Source organism: Pongo pygmaeus, chromosome 11 (assembly GCF_028885625.2).
Source record: "Pongo pygmaeus isolate AG05252 chromosome 11, NHGRI_mPonPyg2-v2.0_pri, whole genome shotgun sequence".
In the NCBI taxonomy this organism is placed as follows: Eukaryota; Metazoa; Chordata; class Mammalia; order Primates; family Hominidae; genus Pongo; species Pongo pygmaeus.
In genome coordinates this window covers 13,968,662-13,987,024 of record NC_072384.2, presented here as the reverse complement: position 1 = coordinate 13,987,024, position 18,363 = coordinate 13,968,662, and the positions used below count along the sequence as shown (strand labels likewise).

Here is an 18,363-nt window from a genome sequence, read left to right as displayed (position 1 = left end):
CTCACTGTGTTGCCAGGCTGGTCTTGAACTCCTGGGCTCGAGTGATGCCACCGCCTCCGCATCCTGAAGTGCTAGGGTTACAGGTGTGAGCCGCCACGCTGGAGAGAGGACTCTTAATGTAGCCTTCACGGTAAAAATTAAGCTGGCTTCCCTGGACTCCCAAAACCAGAATTCCTAGCATAATTTTCTCAAGTCACAAGGTGCCAAAATATATCAAATTATTTCCCAGTCAAGAATTCCTACTTTTGGCCAGGCACAGTGGCTCACGCCTGTAATCCCAGCACTGTAGGAGGCTGAGGCAGGAAGAGCACTTGATGTCAGGAGTTTGAGACCAGCCTGGCCAACATGCTGAAATCCCATCTCTACTAAAAATACAAAAATTAGCTAGTGTGGTGGCGCATGCCTCTAATCTCAGCTACTTGGGAGGCTGAGGCAGGAAAATCACTTGAACCTGGGATGTAGAGGTTGCAGTAAGCCAAGATCGCACCACTGTACTCCAGCCTGAGTGACAGAGACTCCTCCTCAAAAAATAAATAAATACAAAATGAAAGTGATAAATTGGCAGCTGGCGCCAGGGAGAGGCCATTTCCTGATGGGCCACACCTATTTCACTAAAGTGTTAATTGAATGCAGATTCCAGGGAGAAGCAACTGCCCAGGCATGTGCATTAAGAGACAAAGCGGTGGAGTATGACCTTCGGGGGGCACCCCACCCGAAAACCTCAGATGGGCATGCATACAGTTTCCTAAACACACTGCATGTGCTCAGCTCCCAAGGGTAAGGAGGGTACTGAGGCTGCCCTAAGGGGCAGCCCACCCTAAGGGAAGGATCATGGGAAAGGGGCCAGTCTAGAAAGTCCTAGGATCAAGGTTAAACACCACACTTGACTTTCATGTGCCCACTTAGGTCTCTTCCAAGCGTATTTTCCTTTCTTTCCTGTTTTAAAGCCTTTTAAAATACACTTCCACTCCCGCTCTGAAACTTGCTTCGGTCTCTTTTTCTGCCTTATGCCCCTCAGTCGAATTCCTTCTTCTGAAGAGCCAAGAATTGTAGTTGCTGAAGACCCATTCGGATTCACTGCCAGTGACTTGGACACCTTCCACTGCTAACACTATTAACTCAGACACCTTCCACTGCTAACACAATAACACTTGGTTATTGTGTTTATTTGGAGAGTAAGTATGGTTTAAGGAGATGTGTATGGGTGCCAGGTTGACAAGGGGTGGACTTGTGATGGTTAATTCTATATGTCAACTTGTCTGGGCCACTGGATGCACTCATATCTGGCTACGCATTATTTCCTGGCAGGTCTGTAAGGGTGTTTTCAGAAGAAAGTGGCATTTAAATTGGTGGTGCAAGCAGCCATGCATGCATTTCTGGAGTAGCTTCCCTATAGCTTGCAGGAACCAGAGCGGGCAATAAGAGCCCCATCCTTCAAATACTGGGGATCTGTGCTCTGATTGATGATGGCTGCTGTTGATTGTGAAAATGCAGACAAAGAGGCAGGCAGCCACTGCTGCTATCTCCACTGCTATGTTTGCAACCTCCCTCCTCAACCCTCACCGCCTCCCTGGGGACACACCTTCCAGGAGGTTTTTATGGATCAGCACCTCCTCCTGCCTTCATTTTTCTTTTCTCCTTCTTGGGAATCAGATGTTTAGGACTAGGACATTCAAAAGCAACCATATACCAGGCACAGTGGCTCATATCTGTAATTTCAATACTTCTGGAGGCTGAGGCAGGAAGACTGCCTCAGCCCAGGAGTTTGAGACCAGTCTAGGCAACATAGCAAGACAAAAGAAAAAAAAAAATTAGCCAGGCATGGTGGTGTGTACCTGTAATCCCAGTTACTAGGGAAGCTGAGGCAGGAGGATGGCTTGAGCCCAGGAGTTCCAGGCTGCAAGTGAGCTATAATCGCGCCACTGCACTCCTGCCTGGATGAATTTCTCTCCACTCAGGACATCCTCCCTCCCAGCAATAATATTGCTGCCATTCATTCCAGCTATCCATAAACCATAATTACTGAAAACATGTTGCCATGATTTTTTTGAACAACCTGTCATCTGTTAAAAATAATACAAGATTATATTTTATCTTAATTTATTCCTTCTCTAATGCACTTCCCTTTTTTTAGATCCAAATTTCCTATATCATTTTCCTTCTTTTTTTGAAACAAGGTCTCTGTTGCCCAAGCTGGAGTGCAGTGGTGCAGTCACGGCTCACTGCATCTCAGCCTTCTCAGTAGCTGGGACTGCAGGTGTGCACCACCATGCAGGCAAATTTTTTGGTTTTTTGTGGAGACAGGGTCTGGCTATATTGCCCAGGCTGGTCTCCAACTCCTGGGCTCAAGAGATGCTCTTGCTTTGGCCTCTCAAAGTGCTGGGATTACAGGCATCAGCCATGCACCTGACTTTTCATTTCTGTTATGTTTTTGACTTCTTACATTTTCTTTTTGTTTTTTGAGACAGAGTCTCACTCTGTTGCTCAGGATGGAGTGCAGTGGCAGGATCTCAGCTTGCTGGAAACTTCACCTCCTGACTTCAAGCAATTCTTCGGCCTCGGCCTCCTGAGTAGCTGGGATTACAGACATGCACCACCACGCCTGCCATTTTTTTTCTTTTTTTTTCTGAGATGGAGTCTTGTTCTGTCGCCCAGGCTGGAGTGCAGTGGCACGATCTTGGCTCACTGCAAGCTCCGCCTCCCAGGTTCACGCCATTCTCCTGCCTCAGCTTCCCGAGTAGCTGGGACCACAGGTGCCCGCCACCATGCCCGGCTAATTTTTTGTATTTTTAGTAGAGACGTGTTAGCCAGGATGGTCTTGATCTCCTGACCTCGTGATCCGCCCGCCTCGGCCTCCCAATAATTTTTGTATTTTTAGTAGAGATGGGTTTTCACCATGTTGCCCAGGCTGGTCTTGAACTCCTGACCTCAAGTGATTCGCCCACCTTGGCCTCCCAAAGTGTTGGGATTAGAGGTGTGAGCCACTGTGCCCGGCCAACTTCTCGCATTTTCTTTCTTTTTTCTTCTTCTTCTTTTTTTTTTTGACATGGAGTCTTACTCTGTTGCCCAGGCTTGAGGGCAGTGGCATGATCTCGGCTCACTGCAACCTCCGCCTCCTGGATTCAAGCAATCCTCCCACCTTAACTTTCCAAGTAGCTGGAATTACAGGTGCATGCCACCACACTAGCTAATTTTTGTATTTTTTAGTAGAGATGGGGTATCACCACATTGGCCAGGCTGGTCTTGAGCTCCTGACCTCAAATGATCTGCCCAACTCGGCCTTCCAAAGTGCTGGGGTTACAGACATGAGCCATCCTGACTGGCCTTCACATTTTCTTTAGATTATTTCTTAGAATGTGTACCTCTCTGTTCCCATTATCAGTCTGTAATCTCATGTTGTCCACTTTTTCCATTAGAGCCCTTAGCATATTAATCATAGTTGTATTTCATTTCTTGGTCTGATAATTCCAACATCTCTGCCATATTTAAGTCTGGCTCTGATGTTTGCTGTGTCTTCAAACTGTGTTTTTTTTATTATGCCTTGCAAGTTTTTGTTGAGGGCTGGTCATGCTCAACCAGTGAGAGGTAAATGGACTTTCTGTGTGAAGTTTTATGTTGGTCTGGTTAGGGGTTGCGCCATGTGTGCGGTTTGTTAACTGGAGGTGTCAGAGGCTTAAACCTCCTCTAGTGTCTTAGTTTTTGCCTCCCTGTTGTCTTTATGGTTTCCTAGAGATTTCTTGAATAAGCTCTGAGATGAGCAGTTCTTTCACTTGTATCCCCTGTTATTATACAGGAGCCCCGTTGATGTGGCAGTAAGATGTGGGGAAGGGGAGTCAGAGCAGTCTGGGGTTAGCTATGTTCCCTTCCTCCAGGTTTGTTGGTATCTGGCAAAATTACGATTGGCCTGGCTGTGATTTTTTTTTTTTTTGAGGGCAGGCCTTGTAAAAAAAAAAAAAAAGACTTACTTCTTTTTATTTTTATTATTTTTAAATTAATTAATTAATTAATTAATTTTTTTTTTTTTGAGATGGAGTCTCACCCTGTCGCCCAGGCTGGAGTGCAATGGCGCGATCTTGGCTCACTGCAACCTCCACCTCCTGGGTTCAAGTGATTCTCCTGCCTCAGCCTCCAGAGTAGCTGGGATTACAGGCGTGAGCCACTGCGCCCGGCCTCTTATTTTTAGGCAGCATCTCACTCTGTCACTTAGGCTGGAGTTCAGTGGTGCCATCATAGCTCACTCCAGCCTTGACCTCTGGGGTTCCAGCAATCCTCCTGCCTCAGCCTCCCGAGTAGTTGGGACTACAGGCACAAGCCACCATGCCCGGGTTTTTTTTCTTTTAATTTTTATAGAGATGGGGTCTCACTTTCCATCCAAGCTGGAAAGGATGCCTGGATACCTTTTATTATTATTATTATTATTATTTTTTAGACAGAGTCTCTGTTGCCCAGGTTGGAGTGCAGCGGTGCGATCTCGGCTCACTGCAACCTCTGCCTCCCGGTTCAAGCTATTCTCCTGCCTCAGCCTCCCGAGTAGCTGGGAATACTGGCTCCTGCCACTACGCCCGGTTAAATTTTGTATTTTCAGTAGAGTCGGGGTTTCCCCATGTTGGTCAGGATGGTCACGAACTCCTGACCTCAAGTGATCCGTCCGCCTCGGCCTCCCAACGTTCGGGGATTACAGGCGTGAGCCCCTGTGCCCAGCCCTGGATGCCTTGTAAATCACTACTCACCCAGGAAGAGCCAGCGACAGGCCCCGCCCCCGCCAACCGCCTCGCGCCCTCCGTCGCCCGGTTTCCATGGTGACGGGGCGCCGGGCTAGGGCGGCCTGGCCACAGAGCCGGGGTGCAGTGGCAGCGGGAGGGTACCTGGCGATGGCGATATGAGCTGTGCGGGGGTGGCAGCTGGGACGCGGCCCCCCAGCTCGCCGACCCCGGGCTCCCGCCGCCGGCGCCAGCGCCCCTCTGTGGGCGTCCAGTCCTTTAGGCCGCAGAGCCCGCAGCTCAGGCAGAGCGACCCGCAGAAACGGAACCTGGACCTGGAGAAGAGCCTGCAGTTCCTGCAGCAGCAGCACTCGGAGATGCTGGCCAAGCTCCATGAGGAGATCGAGCACCTGAAGCGGGAGAACAAGGGTGAGCCGGCGCGGGGCCCTAGGCCGGCCCTGCCTCCCCAGGCACACTCAACACTGCGGCTCGCGCAGCCCAGAAACACAGCCACGAACTCCAGCACACGCCTGGGCTCAGGGGGAACACAGGACAGCAAGCCCGCCCTGGGTCCTGCCACGCTGAGCTGTCCCCTCCTCCCAGAGGGAGACCCGCGTGGCCCCCGGGCAGTGCCGACCCTGTCTGCCTGTCTGGTGGGGCAGCATCATTTCAGATGCTGACTCCGCCAGTCCTCTCCTCTCCAGGCAGGGTCAGACACACCTCTGTTAAAAACTTTATAGAGGGGGCCGGGCGCGGCAGCTCACTCCTGTAATTCCAGCACTTTGGGGGGCCGAGGCGGGCGGATCACGAGGTCAGGAGACCAAGACCATCCTGGCTAACACGGTGAAATCCCGTCTCTACTAAAAATACAAAAAAATTAGCTGGGCGTGGTGGTGGGCGCCTGTAGTCCCAGCTACTCCGGAGGCTGAGGCAGGAGAATGACGTGAACCCGGGAGGCGGAGCTTGCAGTGAGCCGAGATCGCGCCACTGCACTCCAGCCGGGGTGACAGAGCGAGACTCCGTCTCAAAAAAACAAAAACAAACAAACAAAAACTTTATACAAGGAAATGTGCCCAAGTGCGAGTGCGCAGCTCAGTGAATTTCTTCCAGCTAAACACACCGGATCAGGAGCAGGCATCCCCCCGCCCCCCACCCCGTCCCCGCTTCGCCTGTGCCCATGCTGTCCTCCGGCGGGGCCTTGCCACCTGCACCCTTAGCTGCTCCTCACCCCCACGCCCCTCCTTCTCCCTCCCTCCTCCCCCATCCCTCCTGCCCCGAGCAGAAGTAGGGCCCGCCAGGATGTGGGATGTGGCTCCACTCCTCGCTCCTGCTTCAGGAGGGCTCCAAGCAAGGGCACCAGTGCCCGCGGCCTCCTCTCCCGCCCCGTTCCCTGGTGCTGCCTTACCTGAGTGCCGCGTATCCCATCACCAGGCGTCTGTTTTGTCAGGACCCCCCTTCCTCATGTCTTCCTGAGCCTCAGGACACCCCGTTCCTCATGTCTTCTTGAGCCCCCACCCAGTCCCTGATGCCCACGGGATCATGACACCGCCATAGCCAGGGGTTCCGGAGTTCACCTCTGTACCCCTAAAGCCCACGTCCTGCCTGGCAGTGTGGACGCCCTCCAGTCATCTCAGATGGATGAGGCCGATATGCCGGGTGGGCTCTGCCTAGGGAACAGGCAGGGCCATTCCTGGCCTGCCGCCCACGGTAAAGGCGTGGTGGAGAGCGGGATCCATGGGGCAGGGCCCAATCAGCCAGTAGGGAGCCAGGACTCTCGAGCTCAGCAGCGGGGAGAGGACAGGCCAGGCTTCTTCTCTCAGAATGGCTGTAGTTTCACAAGTGCTGAGGAGAGCGTGTGCTTGCTTTCAGATCTCCATTACAAGCTCATAATGAATCAGACATCACAGAAGAAAGGTGAGAACTGGGCCCTTCAGTGCCTGATGGGATGCTCTTGCCACCCGGGGGAGCCCCTCCAAACTGTCCTTGCCCACCTGGCTGTACTGGCCCCTGTATGCCAACCCAGTGGGGACAGGTTCTGGGGGACCCGGCCAGATGCCGCTACCTCTAGCCGTGGCTGGACAATGTTATGCAGCCAAGCACAGCACGTGCTGCTCTCAGTAAGCCCAGGGCCTGAGGTCATTGCAGTGGGGAGGTCGGTACAGGGTGCTTCCCAGACCCTCCCTCCTCCAAGTAGAGCTGAAATGGGAAGGAACCCCTGGGACAGCCCCTGCCCTGCTAGGTCTTTGCCTCAGATTGCTGCTGTGGCCAGGCCCAGGATTTCCAGCCCCATGGCTCTGAGTCCTGACATGCTGGGGGCCCAGGGGCTCTGGACACACTCCATCCGGGGATCCCTTCCTGCCATCTGGGCAGCAACCATGGGGACAAAGGGAGGAAGCACAGTCCTGTTTCCTTGCCGCTTGTCCAAGGCACTTCCCCATTCTGACAGTGGCCCCCACCCAGCCCAGGATTCTGGGTTGTGGTCTCGAGCTCACTTCCCGTTATCTTTGGGGCCAGGGCTGACATCAGGAGGACATCTGACTGGTGGATGGAGCCAGCCTGGGAACATTGCAGCTGGGGCAGTGCCTAGGGCTCTCCCTTCCCAGGGAGACATGGAGAATGGGGTCGAGGGAGGGCCCTTCCCTAGTCGCTGTGGCAACTCCAGTGAGCTGTTCTGGGCAAAGTGTGGCCCAAGTCAGCAGCCCCAGCCCTGCAGTGCCGGGGACCCTGACAGGACACAGGAAGAGGCCATGCTCTCCCTCGGGACCTGCTGTTTCATGTGTCCCAAGCCCTCCTGCTTTCCAGATGGCCCCTCAGGAAACCACCTTTCCGGGGCCTCTGCTCCCTTGGGCGCTCGCTGGGTCTGCGTCAACGGAGTGTGGGTAGAGTCGGGAGGACCCAGCCCTGCCAGGCTGAAGGAGGGCTCCTCACAGACACACAGGCCAGGAGGCAAGCGTGGGCATCTTGCGGGCGGTAGCGCCGACACTGTGCGCTCTCCTGCAGACAGCCTCTCCACGTCAAGCTTCCAGTCTGTCAAGTCCATCTCTAATTCAGGTGAGCAGGCTGGCGTCCATGTGCTCACAGGGGTGAGTGCCCCACGGGGACTCCAGCCTGGATGGCCTCTAGGGGTGCTGACCAGGCACCCTCTGCTGGGCCAAGCTCCAGGATTTGGGGGTGAAGGTGCAGCTGAAAAGAGCCCTGCAAGCTGAAGCCACCGGGAGAGGATTAAGGGGGGGTGGGCAGGACCAGGGACCAGTCACAGGGCAGTAAGGCCTCACAGCAGGCACCCCAGGGCGGGGCAGCAAGCAGGCAGGAGGGGCCTCCCCGGGTGGCCTTCTAGGGAGGATGTACCCTGGCTACCCAGCAGAAGCCCTGCTTGGCCGTGTCCCTGCCACAAGCAGGCAGGACACAGGAGGGATGGCACTGCCCACGGAGCCCTGGGCTCATGGCACCTTCTGCAGAGTGAGCCGGGAGCAGAGAGCTTCTTTTCCCCACTCTGTGAGGCCGGGCATTTTCCTCAGCCCAGCCCTAACCCCCACCATTCCTGTGATGGGCCCAGGTGCTAGATGGGCCTTGTCCTTGCCGAGGAAACCCATGCAGGCTGGGTCCCAAGCCTCTCATGCAGTTTCATTTTACCCAAAATGGGGCCAGCTTCCACTATCTTGATTGTTCTAGAGTGTTCACAGACACCACCCATGGGCTTCACCCTCAGAACCTCATTGATTCCCCCCAGAACCCTCCAAGGCAGGCTTCCCTTTACAGAGGAGGAAACTGAGGCAGGGGCAGGGGCTTCTTAGGTACACACAGCTGATCCTGGAAAACTTGGGCAGTGACTGTTGGTGCCTGCAGTGACCGGACTTGTAGGGTCTGACTTGCAGCCAACTCTCAAGGCAAGGCCAGGCCCCAGCCCGGCTCCTTCAACAAGCAAGATTCGAAAGCTGACGTCCCCCAGAAGGCGGACCTGGAAGAGGAGCCCCTACTTCACAACAGCAAGCTGGACAAGGTTCCTGGGGTACAAGGGCAGGCCAGGTAAGGCTTGCCTGCACCCTAAGGGCCCCATGACTACATTTACTAGGCTCACGCCCTGCAGTCAGCCAACTGCTCTGCCCCTAGCTCCAGGGGCCTGTCTCCAGGCCTCATGATAGCAGATAACGGCCACGCTCTACCCATCGGTGGGTGCTGTCTTCCTCCCCTCCCCTGGGGGTCCTGCAGAGTACCTGTGCTGACCTGAGCCCACAAGGGGGGCCAGTAGCAGCCCCTAAACCACTTCCTCAGAGAAAAGTAAAGTAATATTCTTACCAAGAAAAGTGAGTTGCATGCCTGCTGCCCCTGGCCACAGCCTGCCTTTGGAGGGCAGTAGGCCAGCAGGTCAGAGCAGGACCAGGTTCTGGTGATCCCTGAGTTTCTGGGACTGCCCTGGGATGCTACAGAGTGCACACTTTCAGCAGCACAACCAGCAGGACAGGCTTCTGCGTCTGCACATCCCGAGACCAGGCATGGAGTAAGATGCCCCACTGGGTGTGGGGTCACGACTGAGAGCAGCCTGGCAGCTAGCTGGTCACCCACTGAAGCCCATCTGACCCTTAGGGCACCTTCAGAGGGGAGAGAGGGACAGGCCCCAGTCCCAGAGACCCCCACCTGGTGCCCAGAGCACCCTGCTCAGTGGGAGAGGGGAACCAGGCCCTCTTCCCCACATTGGCCTGGGCGCTGCCTGGGAAGGTATGCTGGGTGGGTGGTTAGATGCACCTGGGCAGGTCACCTCTGGCTGCTGCAATGACTGTTTCAGAAAGGAGAAAGCAGAAGCCTCTAATGCAGGAGCTGCCTGTATGGGGAGCAGCCAGCACCAGGGCAGGCAGATGGGGGCGGGGGCACACCCCCCAATGATCCTGCCCCTTCCCCTGCGAAAGCCCACCACACTTAAGCAGTGCGAAGTGCTCATCCGCGAGCTGTGGAATACCAACCTCCTGCAGACCCAAGAGGTGAGGCCCTGGGTGGTGGGGGTGGCCCTGGGTGGTGGGGGTGGCCCTGGGTAGTCTGGTGCCGCCATAGGCCCCACCATGCCCCTGCCCCTGCCTTTCAGCTGCAGCACCTCAAGTCCCTCCTGGAAGGGAGCCAGAGGCCCCAGGCAGCCCCAGAGGAAGCTAGCTTTCCCAGGTGAGTGCCTGGTACACCCCTGCCCCATCCCTGGGGGCCTATCCACAGCTCACTGCTGACTCTTCCTTCACCCAGGGACCAAGAAGCCATGCATTTCCCCAAGGTCTCCACCAAGGGCCTCTCCAAGAAATGGTAAGTCCCACAAGCATGGGGACAGCGGGGCAGCCCTGAAGCCTGGGCCCCAGGGAGGGAGTCGGGAAGGGAGGGTGGCGGCGAAGAAGCAGAGCTCGCTGAGGCCTCTCTGGGCCCCCGTGAGGGCCATGCAGGCCCCACTCCCTGAACACTCCACTCCCGGGGATGCTCACGGTGACAGTCCCTCTACCCGCCTCCAGCCTGCTTCTGAGCCCACCTGTGGCAGAGCGTGCCATCCTGCCTGCACTAAAGCAGACCCCGAAGAACAACTTTGCAGAGAGGCAGAAGAGGTTGCAGGCAATGCAGAAACGGCGCCTGCATCGCTCAGTGCTTTGAGCCACCCGCATCTGGTCAATGCCAGGCCCACCAACCTGCAGCTGGAGACGGGCTCTCTATAGCATTTCCTGATACTTCCACTACTTTTAGGCCTGGCTAAATTCCAAGATAGAAGACACTCAAGATAGATAAAGTACTTGATCTCCAAACTGACAAACTGTTTATTTTCTAGCTGTTATTTTGCTATTTGGCATTTACATAAAAGCACATGATAAAGTTGGTATCGCCTTACCTGTTGAAACTGAAAATAAAGCTTGTTTATTTCCAAGTTGTGTGCCTGGTTCCTCACTGGCTATCAGGCATTGCGTCCCTTCCCAGCCGCCGCTGTCTGCAGGGACCTGCCTGGGCAGCCCAGTCTTGCTCATCCTGGGACCTGCCAGCGGCCCTGGGAGAGAGGCATTGGCAGAGCCCTGCACATCCTCCCTGGAAGCAGGAGGGCTTTTCTGGTCCCCTGGCTGGGCTGGAGCTGTGTTCCAAACATATGATCACTCTATCTCTTGCCCAGACTGCACACTCCTGGGGGCAAGACGCTGTCCTCTCCTGCCCTGACACAGCACCGCAGACAGGGGGTCCAGCCAGGCTCGCCCTCCTCCTCGGAGGGCTGTCTTGAGTGCCGTGGCCATGCCCGCACCACCCCTTCTGCCACAGCACAGCCATGTCCACTGTTGGGGGTGGGGTGGCCAGCTTAGTGCCCACCCTCAGCCAGCCACACAGTCTTCCCAGGCCCACGGCCCCACTTCCTTGGCATTAATCTGAGCCTCTTCCTGCTTCAGGGAGCAGGAACTTTGCCAGGAAGCTGGGGGATGAACCAGGCCAAGGAATGGGACAGTGTGTCAGAAAGGACAGCCGAGGCCCGGGGGCTTACAGTATCCTAACAGGACAGCAGGCCCAGTTTCATGGAGCGGGGGACACAGTGACAAGTCCTGACAAACACAGGAATAACAAGATTATAACAATCACAGATGATGGGGTGGTATGCATTAAAAGGGGGGACTCTTGTCACCAAAGGGCTGCTGGCCGGTGCCCAGGGTAGTGGGAAACATAGGGAGGCGCTCACTGCATGGCCCCACCCACCGCCAGGCCCGCTCTCTCTGGGTGGCGCAGCGCATAGTGTTCTGAGGACGCGGGTCCAGAGGGCCTCACTCTTCATCCTTCACAATGGGGACACGGCCCTCACACGAGTGACACAGGGGTGCCAGCAGCAGGATCCCTCCTGCCCCTGCTCCCTGGGGGCCCCACAGTGCTCAGCAGGAATGCCGTGAGGGCTGAGGCCCAGCTGGTGGTGGGGAGCTGGCAGCAGCCATGGGCCAGCCCTCCCTCCGACAGGCAGCCTGTGCCCTGGACTTAGGGGCTTCCCTAGGGGGAGCACCACCTGCCCAAAGCAGCGCAGCCTGAACCCAAAACTGTGAGCAGAGAATCCGATGTGTGTTTGAAGGGTTTCCTATGTCCTCTGTGTTCTCCTATAGAAAGGAGCAGGGGTGTGTCGAGCACACACAAGAAGCTCTAACAACACCCTGAGTGCACCCTCATGCTGCTGAGACGGACCCGGACCCTGGACAGGCCACGGCGAGCAGCCCGCTCCACCGCGCCTGTGGGATTTCATTTGGCAGATCCCCAAGGCAGGAGAGAAAAGGAGGAAAGCTAACCTAACTCCAGGCTCTCCATGGACGCCAACACCTAGAAGTGTCTGACAGGAGGCATGCGTCCTTGGCCCTGATGAGGCTTTGGGCCATCCCTGCAGTCCTGGCTAGGCAGCCGAGAGGCAGGCCTTGTGGATGCTCCCGGCACAGCTGTTGAGCAAGGTGGTAACCAAGTGCTTGTCTGGGAGCTGCAGCTGCTTGGAGGTCACGCAGTGGTGCATTGACCTGAGGAAGGGGTTGGTGCCTGCAACAGAACAGTGGGCATGAGCCTGAGGCAGCCGGCGCTGCACCCACGCCCTGCACACCCGGCAGTGCTCTGGGAAGTGGCAGCCCCAGGACTGGCTGAAGCACCAGGAGGAGCCCTGCATGCTGCCTGCCTGGCCATCGGGCTGTCCTCCCAGAGCCTCGTCAGTGAAGAACTGAATCTGAACGGGATTTGGAGCCCAGGGCTTTGCCTCTGACAACCTTGGGGACCCAGCCCTGGCTCTGCTGTGTGCCAGCTCTGGGCTCAGGGAGACTGACCCCTGTCAACATGACTCTCTCTGGAGCCACATCACCCAGATGGGGCCTTGTGTGCCCAAGCTACTGGTAGGACCTGTCAGCCCCGCTGAGCTCCCTGGTGGCCTCTGGGAAAAGCAGGGTCTGTCCTTGAGCCGTAGGCTTTCTCACCCCTCAGCCACTGAACACAGGCACCCTGGACAGCTGACCTGACAGAAGATGAAGGGGCAAAGGGACACAGAGGAAGAGCAGAGACCCCTATCTCTCAGTTGACCACTGGAAAACCCGCTCCTGCCTGCGCAGGGGGAGTCAGAAGAGGGGAGGGAGGGGCCTGAGCTGGGAGGGGCTGGAGTGCACAGAGGCTGTCCCTGCAGCACTGGAAGCCTGGTTTTCCAGAATGACCGCTGCCTGCCCTGGGCCCCCAGACAGCTCCCTCTGGGTCTGCCCACCATACAGCCACTGCCAGTCCATCCACAGTGGACTCTGGGTAGGGGAGTCGGTGGGCACATGGTGGCACACTTGGGAGGTCCTTGTCATTTGCAACACACAAGGCTGTACCGGTGACCCAGACAAGTCCTGGCCTGCCCTGCCTCACAGCCCTGCTCCCGAACAGGACTCTTCACACCCCGGGAGATTCTGATGAGGCTTGTGGCAAAGCCTGGATGTCTCTCTGACTCTCGGACTTCCAAACCTGAAGCCCAGAGTGCCCTGCATCGATGGGTGCCCACAGGTCCTGCCTGCCACCTCTCTAGGGCCCCAAGCAAGCAGAGCCACATCTGTGTTGGGGAGGTGAGGGTGTGTGGGCTCCGGGGGTCGGGGCAGAGGCATGGCCAGTCTGTCCTGGGCCCGGTGTATGTGAAGACAGAGCAGACAGCCTGCCGGGACATGAACACAGGGTGGGGTCCGGACACTGTGCCCTCCGGCTTGGACCGCTGCTAGGCCTGGGGCTGCGGTCGGGGGTTGCTCTCCTGCACCAGCCTGGCCCTCCTGGACACTTACCCAGCTTGCAGATCAGGCGGATGGTGCCATTGTTGCTGCAGTGAGAAGGGTCCAGGTTTATCATGCACTTGGGGTCCAGCCTGGCCACCAAGCCCTGGAGCATGCTGGGGATGTTCTGCTGCTCATCATCCTCAAGCCTGTGCTTCCGGGTGCATACCACCGGGGCCTTGGGGAGGCAGGATGGTGACCACAGTGGGCACACATGGCCCAGGGCCAGGCAGCCATCCTCCGCGAAGCCCAGCCCAGCTGGATGTATGTGATGGGTGGGCTGTGGATGGCAGTCATGGTTGGAATGAATGTGCGGTACAGGGAATGGTTGAAGAGGGTGAGCGGATGTTGGCCAGGACAGCATCCAGGAGCTGCTGGCATGGGTACTGCTGTTTGGTCAGTGGCACCGGGGGCAGTGGGGGAGTGGGCTGGAGGCAGGATGGGCATGGTCAGCAGCCCGGAACCCGAGGGTTCCCCATGTAGGGGGCTTTCCCACCCCAGGCCCGTCCTCACAGCCAGATTCCCGAGGCCTCTCTCTCAGCCTCCACCCTTGTGCAGATAATGTTGGCCGATCCTGGGTATAATCTCCCATCCCCACAGCCTTGTCCTCCCCAGAGTCCCTGTCCCCTCTGGGCTGGGTGGCAGAGGCACCGATGGGGACCGCAGACAGAGAGTGACTTCTCCCACGTTCCCACCCAGTACAGCAAACCTGGCCTGGAAGAGGCCTGGTGGGCAGGGTCTCAGGTCAGGCCCAGCCCCTACCCAGCCACCCTAACCTTGAAGGCCCCTCCCAGCGGTGCTCCCAGGAGCTCTTGGGGGAGACCCAATTCCCCCAGGGATGCCCAGGATCCCACTCACCACTGCCATGTCATTCTTGAGTTTTTTTTTTTTTTTGAGACGGAGTCTCACTCTGTCACCCAGGCTGGAGTGCAGTGGCGCCATCTCTGCTCACTGCAAGCTCCACCTCCTGGGTTCTTGCCATTCTCCTACCTCAGCCTCCCGAGCAGCTGGGACTACAGGCGCCCGCCACCATGCCCAGCTAATTTTTTTTTTTGTATTTTTAGTAGAGACGGGGTTTCACCGTGTTAGCCAGGATGGTCTTGATCTCCTGACCTTGTGATCCGCCTGCCTGGGCCTCCCATAGTGCTAGGATTACAGGCATGAGTCACCGCGCCCTGCCAATATTTTTAAATAAAAAATTACAAAGCTGTTTTTCTTAAAATGTTACAATAAAATTGTATCTGTGTGTAAAATGTATCTATTTTACGTGTACGAGCGTGTGTGTGTGTGTGTGTGTGTTTGTGTGTGTGTGTGTGTGTGAGAGAGAGAGAGAGAGAGTTATGAATTAGGAAGCATATGTACCAAAACATTAGTAGTAGTTATATTTGGGTAATGAGATTATGACTGATTTTCACTTTCTTCTTTATACCTTATCAATCATCATCTCAAAATTTACAATCAGAATTCATTATAAGCTATTGTTTGTTTATTTATTTATTTATATTCGCAGTGGCGCGATCTCAACTCACTGTAACCTTGGCCTCCCAGGGTCAAGCAATCCTCCCACCTGAGCCTCTGGAGTAGCTGGGACAAATCAAAGTTAAGTCTTCTTCAGTTTAAAATAACTTGTTATAATTACGTTGTTTGCCTCATGGTAACCAGAAAACAAAAATCAATAATAGACACTCTGAAAATGAAAGCAAGCAATTAAAACACACTACCAGAAAAAATTACCTCACTACAAATAAAGACAGGAAGGAAGGGAAGGAAGAAAGAAAAGAAAGAAAGAGAGAGATCAGAGAGAAGAGAAAGAGGAAAGAAGGGATACAGAAGAAAAGAAAAAAGAGAGAGTAGCAAAACAACCAGAAAACAAGTAAAAAATGGCAGTAGTATGTTTTTACCCGTTAATAATAACCTTGAATATAAATGAATTAAATTCTCCAATTAAGACAGAGTGGCTGAATGGATTAAAATACAAGACCCAATTATATACTGCCTACAAGAAACTCAGTTCACCTATAGACATACATAGACTGAAAGTGAAGACATGATAAATGATATCCCATACCAGTGGAAACCAAAAAAAGCAGGAGTAGCTCTACTTAGATTATACAGACTTTCAGTCAAAAAAAGAAAAAAATGAAGATAATTATATAATGAGAAAAAAGTAAACAGCAGCATAACAATTATAAGTGCATATACAACCAGCACTCAAGCAACTAAATACAGAAGCAAATATTAACAGACCTTAAAGGATAGACTGCAATACAGTAACAGAATATCTCAACGCTCTGCTATAATGAACACCCCACTATTGTCAATGGACAGATCATCCAGACAACAAAACATCATCAGTTAAACTGTACTCTATACCAAATAGACCTAACATTTACACAGCTTTCCACTCCGCAACTGCATAATGCACATTCCACTGAATAGCATATGGATTATTCTCCACAACAGACTATGTGTTAGGCCAAAAAACAAGTTACAACGCATTTTTAAAAACTGAAATCATGGCCGGGCACGGTGGCTCATGTCTGTAATCCCAGCACTTTGTAATCCCAGTCTTTTCGCAAAGCCTTCTCCCAACTCCTGCTCACCTCCCTCTTTTCCCCCTCCATCTACCCCCTAGAATATTCCCCACCGTCTTTTCAGTCTTCCCCCCTTCCCACTTGTCCTCTTCTTTGCCCTATCCTGCTTGCCACTCTCTTTTTTGCCTTCCATCTACCCCAAACTATTTTCCCATTTTTTTTCCCAACTCTCTTTCCCTGCTCCCTCTCGTCACCCTCTTTCCTCCTCCTCGTTACCCTCTTTCCCCCCCCCCATCTACCCAAACACTTTTTACCCACTGTCTTTTCTTTCTCCACCGTCTTTCTTTTCTGCCCACTATCTTTTTGCAAAACCTTGTCTTCCTCCCCCTGGCTACCCTTTTCCCTTCCCCCACCCGTTACCCTCTTTTCCTTTCCCCCACCCATTACCCTCTTTTCCCCCTCTATCTACCCAAAACCTTTTCTCCCCACTGTCTTTTCACAAAACCTTCTCTCCCTACTGCTCAACGCTGTTTCTCCCCTCCACCACCCTCTCTTTCCTCCTCCATCTACCCATAAACTTTTTACCCACCATCTTTCTGCAAAACCTTCCCTCCCTCCCGCTCCCCACCCTGTTTTCCCCCCTCCATCTACCCAAAAAGTTTTTTTCCCACCATCTTTTCCCCACCGTCTTTTTGCAACGCGTTCTCCTGCTCGCTATTCTCTTTTCCCTTTGGCACTAACCACCCTCTTTACCCCCTCCATCTATCCCAAAACTATTTTCCTCCTCTTACAGCTCCCGCCACACTGCCGTCTCGGTCGCGGTTACCACCAATCGCAGCGAGGCGAGCCACGGTGGAGCGGCTCCAGCCTCCAGCGTATGGCTGGTGATTACCCATTCCCGGTCCTCTAAGCCAGGCACTGAGCAGCTCCATAGGAAAATACGGGAACCTGGAAGAGCCTGACTTCCCTTCAGCAACAGTCATATACCGAAGTTATATAGAGGAGGATTCCTGACTGCATGTTCTGATTGGATGAGAAAAACCCTCCAGGGTTACTCGGATTGGACTTTATTATCATGTTCTGATTGGATGAGAGCAAGTCTAAAGACAACCAATCACAGCATGAAAATAAAGTCCAATCAGAGTAGAGGTTTTTCTCTCATCCAATCAGAACATGTAGTCCGGGAACTGCATGTGCGCAACCTGAGTAGGTAAAGCATGCTGAGGCGGCGTCAGGTCATTTCAGGTTCTTCAGCTTTGCGTGTGGAGTCCGGCCTGGCTGCCACCTGTTTCTGGCTGGAGCCCCGGACACTGGCTCACTGCAGTTGGTGGTGTCAACAGAGCAGTAGGAGGGCGGCCGGCAGCGGGAGCTTCTCCTGCTGGGCAGGAAGACGAGTAGAAGGGAGCGGCACAGACGCATGCTGGAGGCTGGAGCCTGAGCCACCCCGGCTCGCCTCGCTGCGGTTGGTGGTGACTTCGGACACTGCAGCTCGGCCAGAGTGGTAGAAATGTTCCGGTGTAGGTAAGTTATCCGGGGATGCACTGCCCGCCTGTGGGGGCAGGGGTTGGGTGTCCTATTGGGGCTCACTGCACGAGACTGCACTGCCTGTGTCAGGGGGCTGGGTGGGGGCACTCTCCGAGATTGCTTTGCTGGCAGTGGGGGGGTGGGGGGGTGTTGGCTGGCTATCGGGGGCTACACTGCCTGCGGTGGCGGGGGTGGTGGGGGGGAGGCAGGTTGTGTGCACTAACGTGTACTGCCAGTGGCGGGGGATGGGTTAGGTTAGGGGCGCTATTTTCTGCTGCACTGCCCGGGGCAAGGAGTGGGTTGGGTGGTTATTCGGAGCTGCAATGCTGGCAGTGGGGGGTGGTTTAGGAGTGTTGTCGGGTGCTGCACTGCCCTTACTCAGGGTGCACTATTAGGAGCTGCGCTACCCGTGGCAGGGTGGGGGCGGCGATTTTGGGGTGCTGTCTTGTGCAGCAACACCTGTGGCTGGGTCAGGTTGTGGGCACTATCGGGTGCTACACTGCCTGTGGAGGGGGTGGTTGGGGGGGTATTGGGGTTACACTGCCTGCAACTGGCACAGGGTGTGTTGGGTGTGCTGTCCGGGGGATACACTGCCGGTGGCAGGGGTCAGGTTAGGGGTGCTATGGGGGCTATACTGCCAGTGGTGTTGGTCGGCTGCCGAGGTGGTAGCGACAGCAACAGCCATGGTCTCCTTGCTCCTTCGGGTGACTCTTCTCCTTTCCGGACTCCAGACTCTAGAAAGTGATCTCTTCCTGCTAGTGCAATCTTGAGTACAGCAGGGCCCCCACACCCACTGTGGTTCTCCGGCCTGTACCTCCTGCCCACACCCCATGCTCTGTGTTGGGGAGACCACCTGGGACT

General features: G+C 55.0%; 1 protein-coding gene and 1 pseudogene across 8 annotated transcripts; one reads left to right on the top strand and one right to left on the bottom strand.

Moving 5' to 3' along the window:
* The first annotated feature begins 4,738 nt into the window (after positions 1-4,738).
* CCDC74B (coiled-coil domain containing 74B) lies at positions 4,739-10,587 on the top strand. 8 transcript variants are annotated; one of them, XM_054479072.1, is made up of 8 exons: positions 4,739-5,129; positions 6,570-6,614; positions 7,701-7,751; positions 8,588-8,726; positions 9,484-9,676; positions 9,778-9,851; positions 9,927-9,983; positions 10,184-10,587. In XM_054479072.1, the coding sequence occupies exons 1-8, from the start codon at positions 4,880-4,882 to the stop codon at positions 10,317-10,319; spliced, it is 945 nt and encodes a 314-aa protein (XP_054335047.1). In that variant the 5' UTR covers positions 4,739-4,879; the 3' UTR covers positions 10,320-10,587. The 8 variants fall into 8 exon arrangements, with proteins under 8 accessions (XP_054335047.1, XP_054335046.1, XP_054335044.1 ...); XM_054479071.2 differs by having other exon boundaries at positions 4,748-5,129; positions 8,576-8,726; XM_054479069.2 differs by having other exon boundaries at positions 4,748-5,129; positions 7,503-7,751.
* A 1,479-nt stretch (positions 10,588-12,066) lies between these two features.
* Positions 12,067-16,961, bottom strand: LOC129031215 (uncharacterized; annotated as a pseudogene).
* Positions 16,962-18,363: the final 1,402 nt, after the last annotated feature.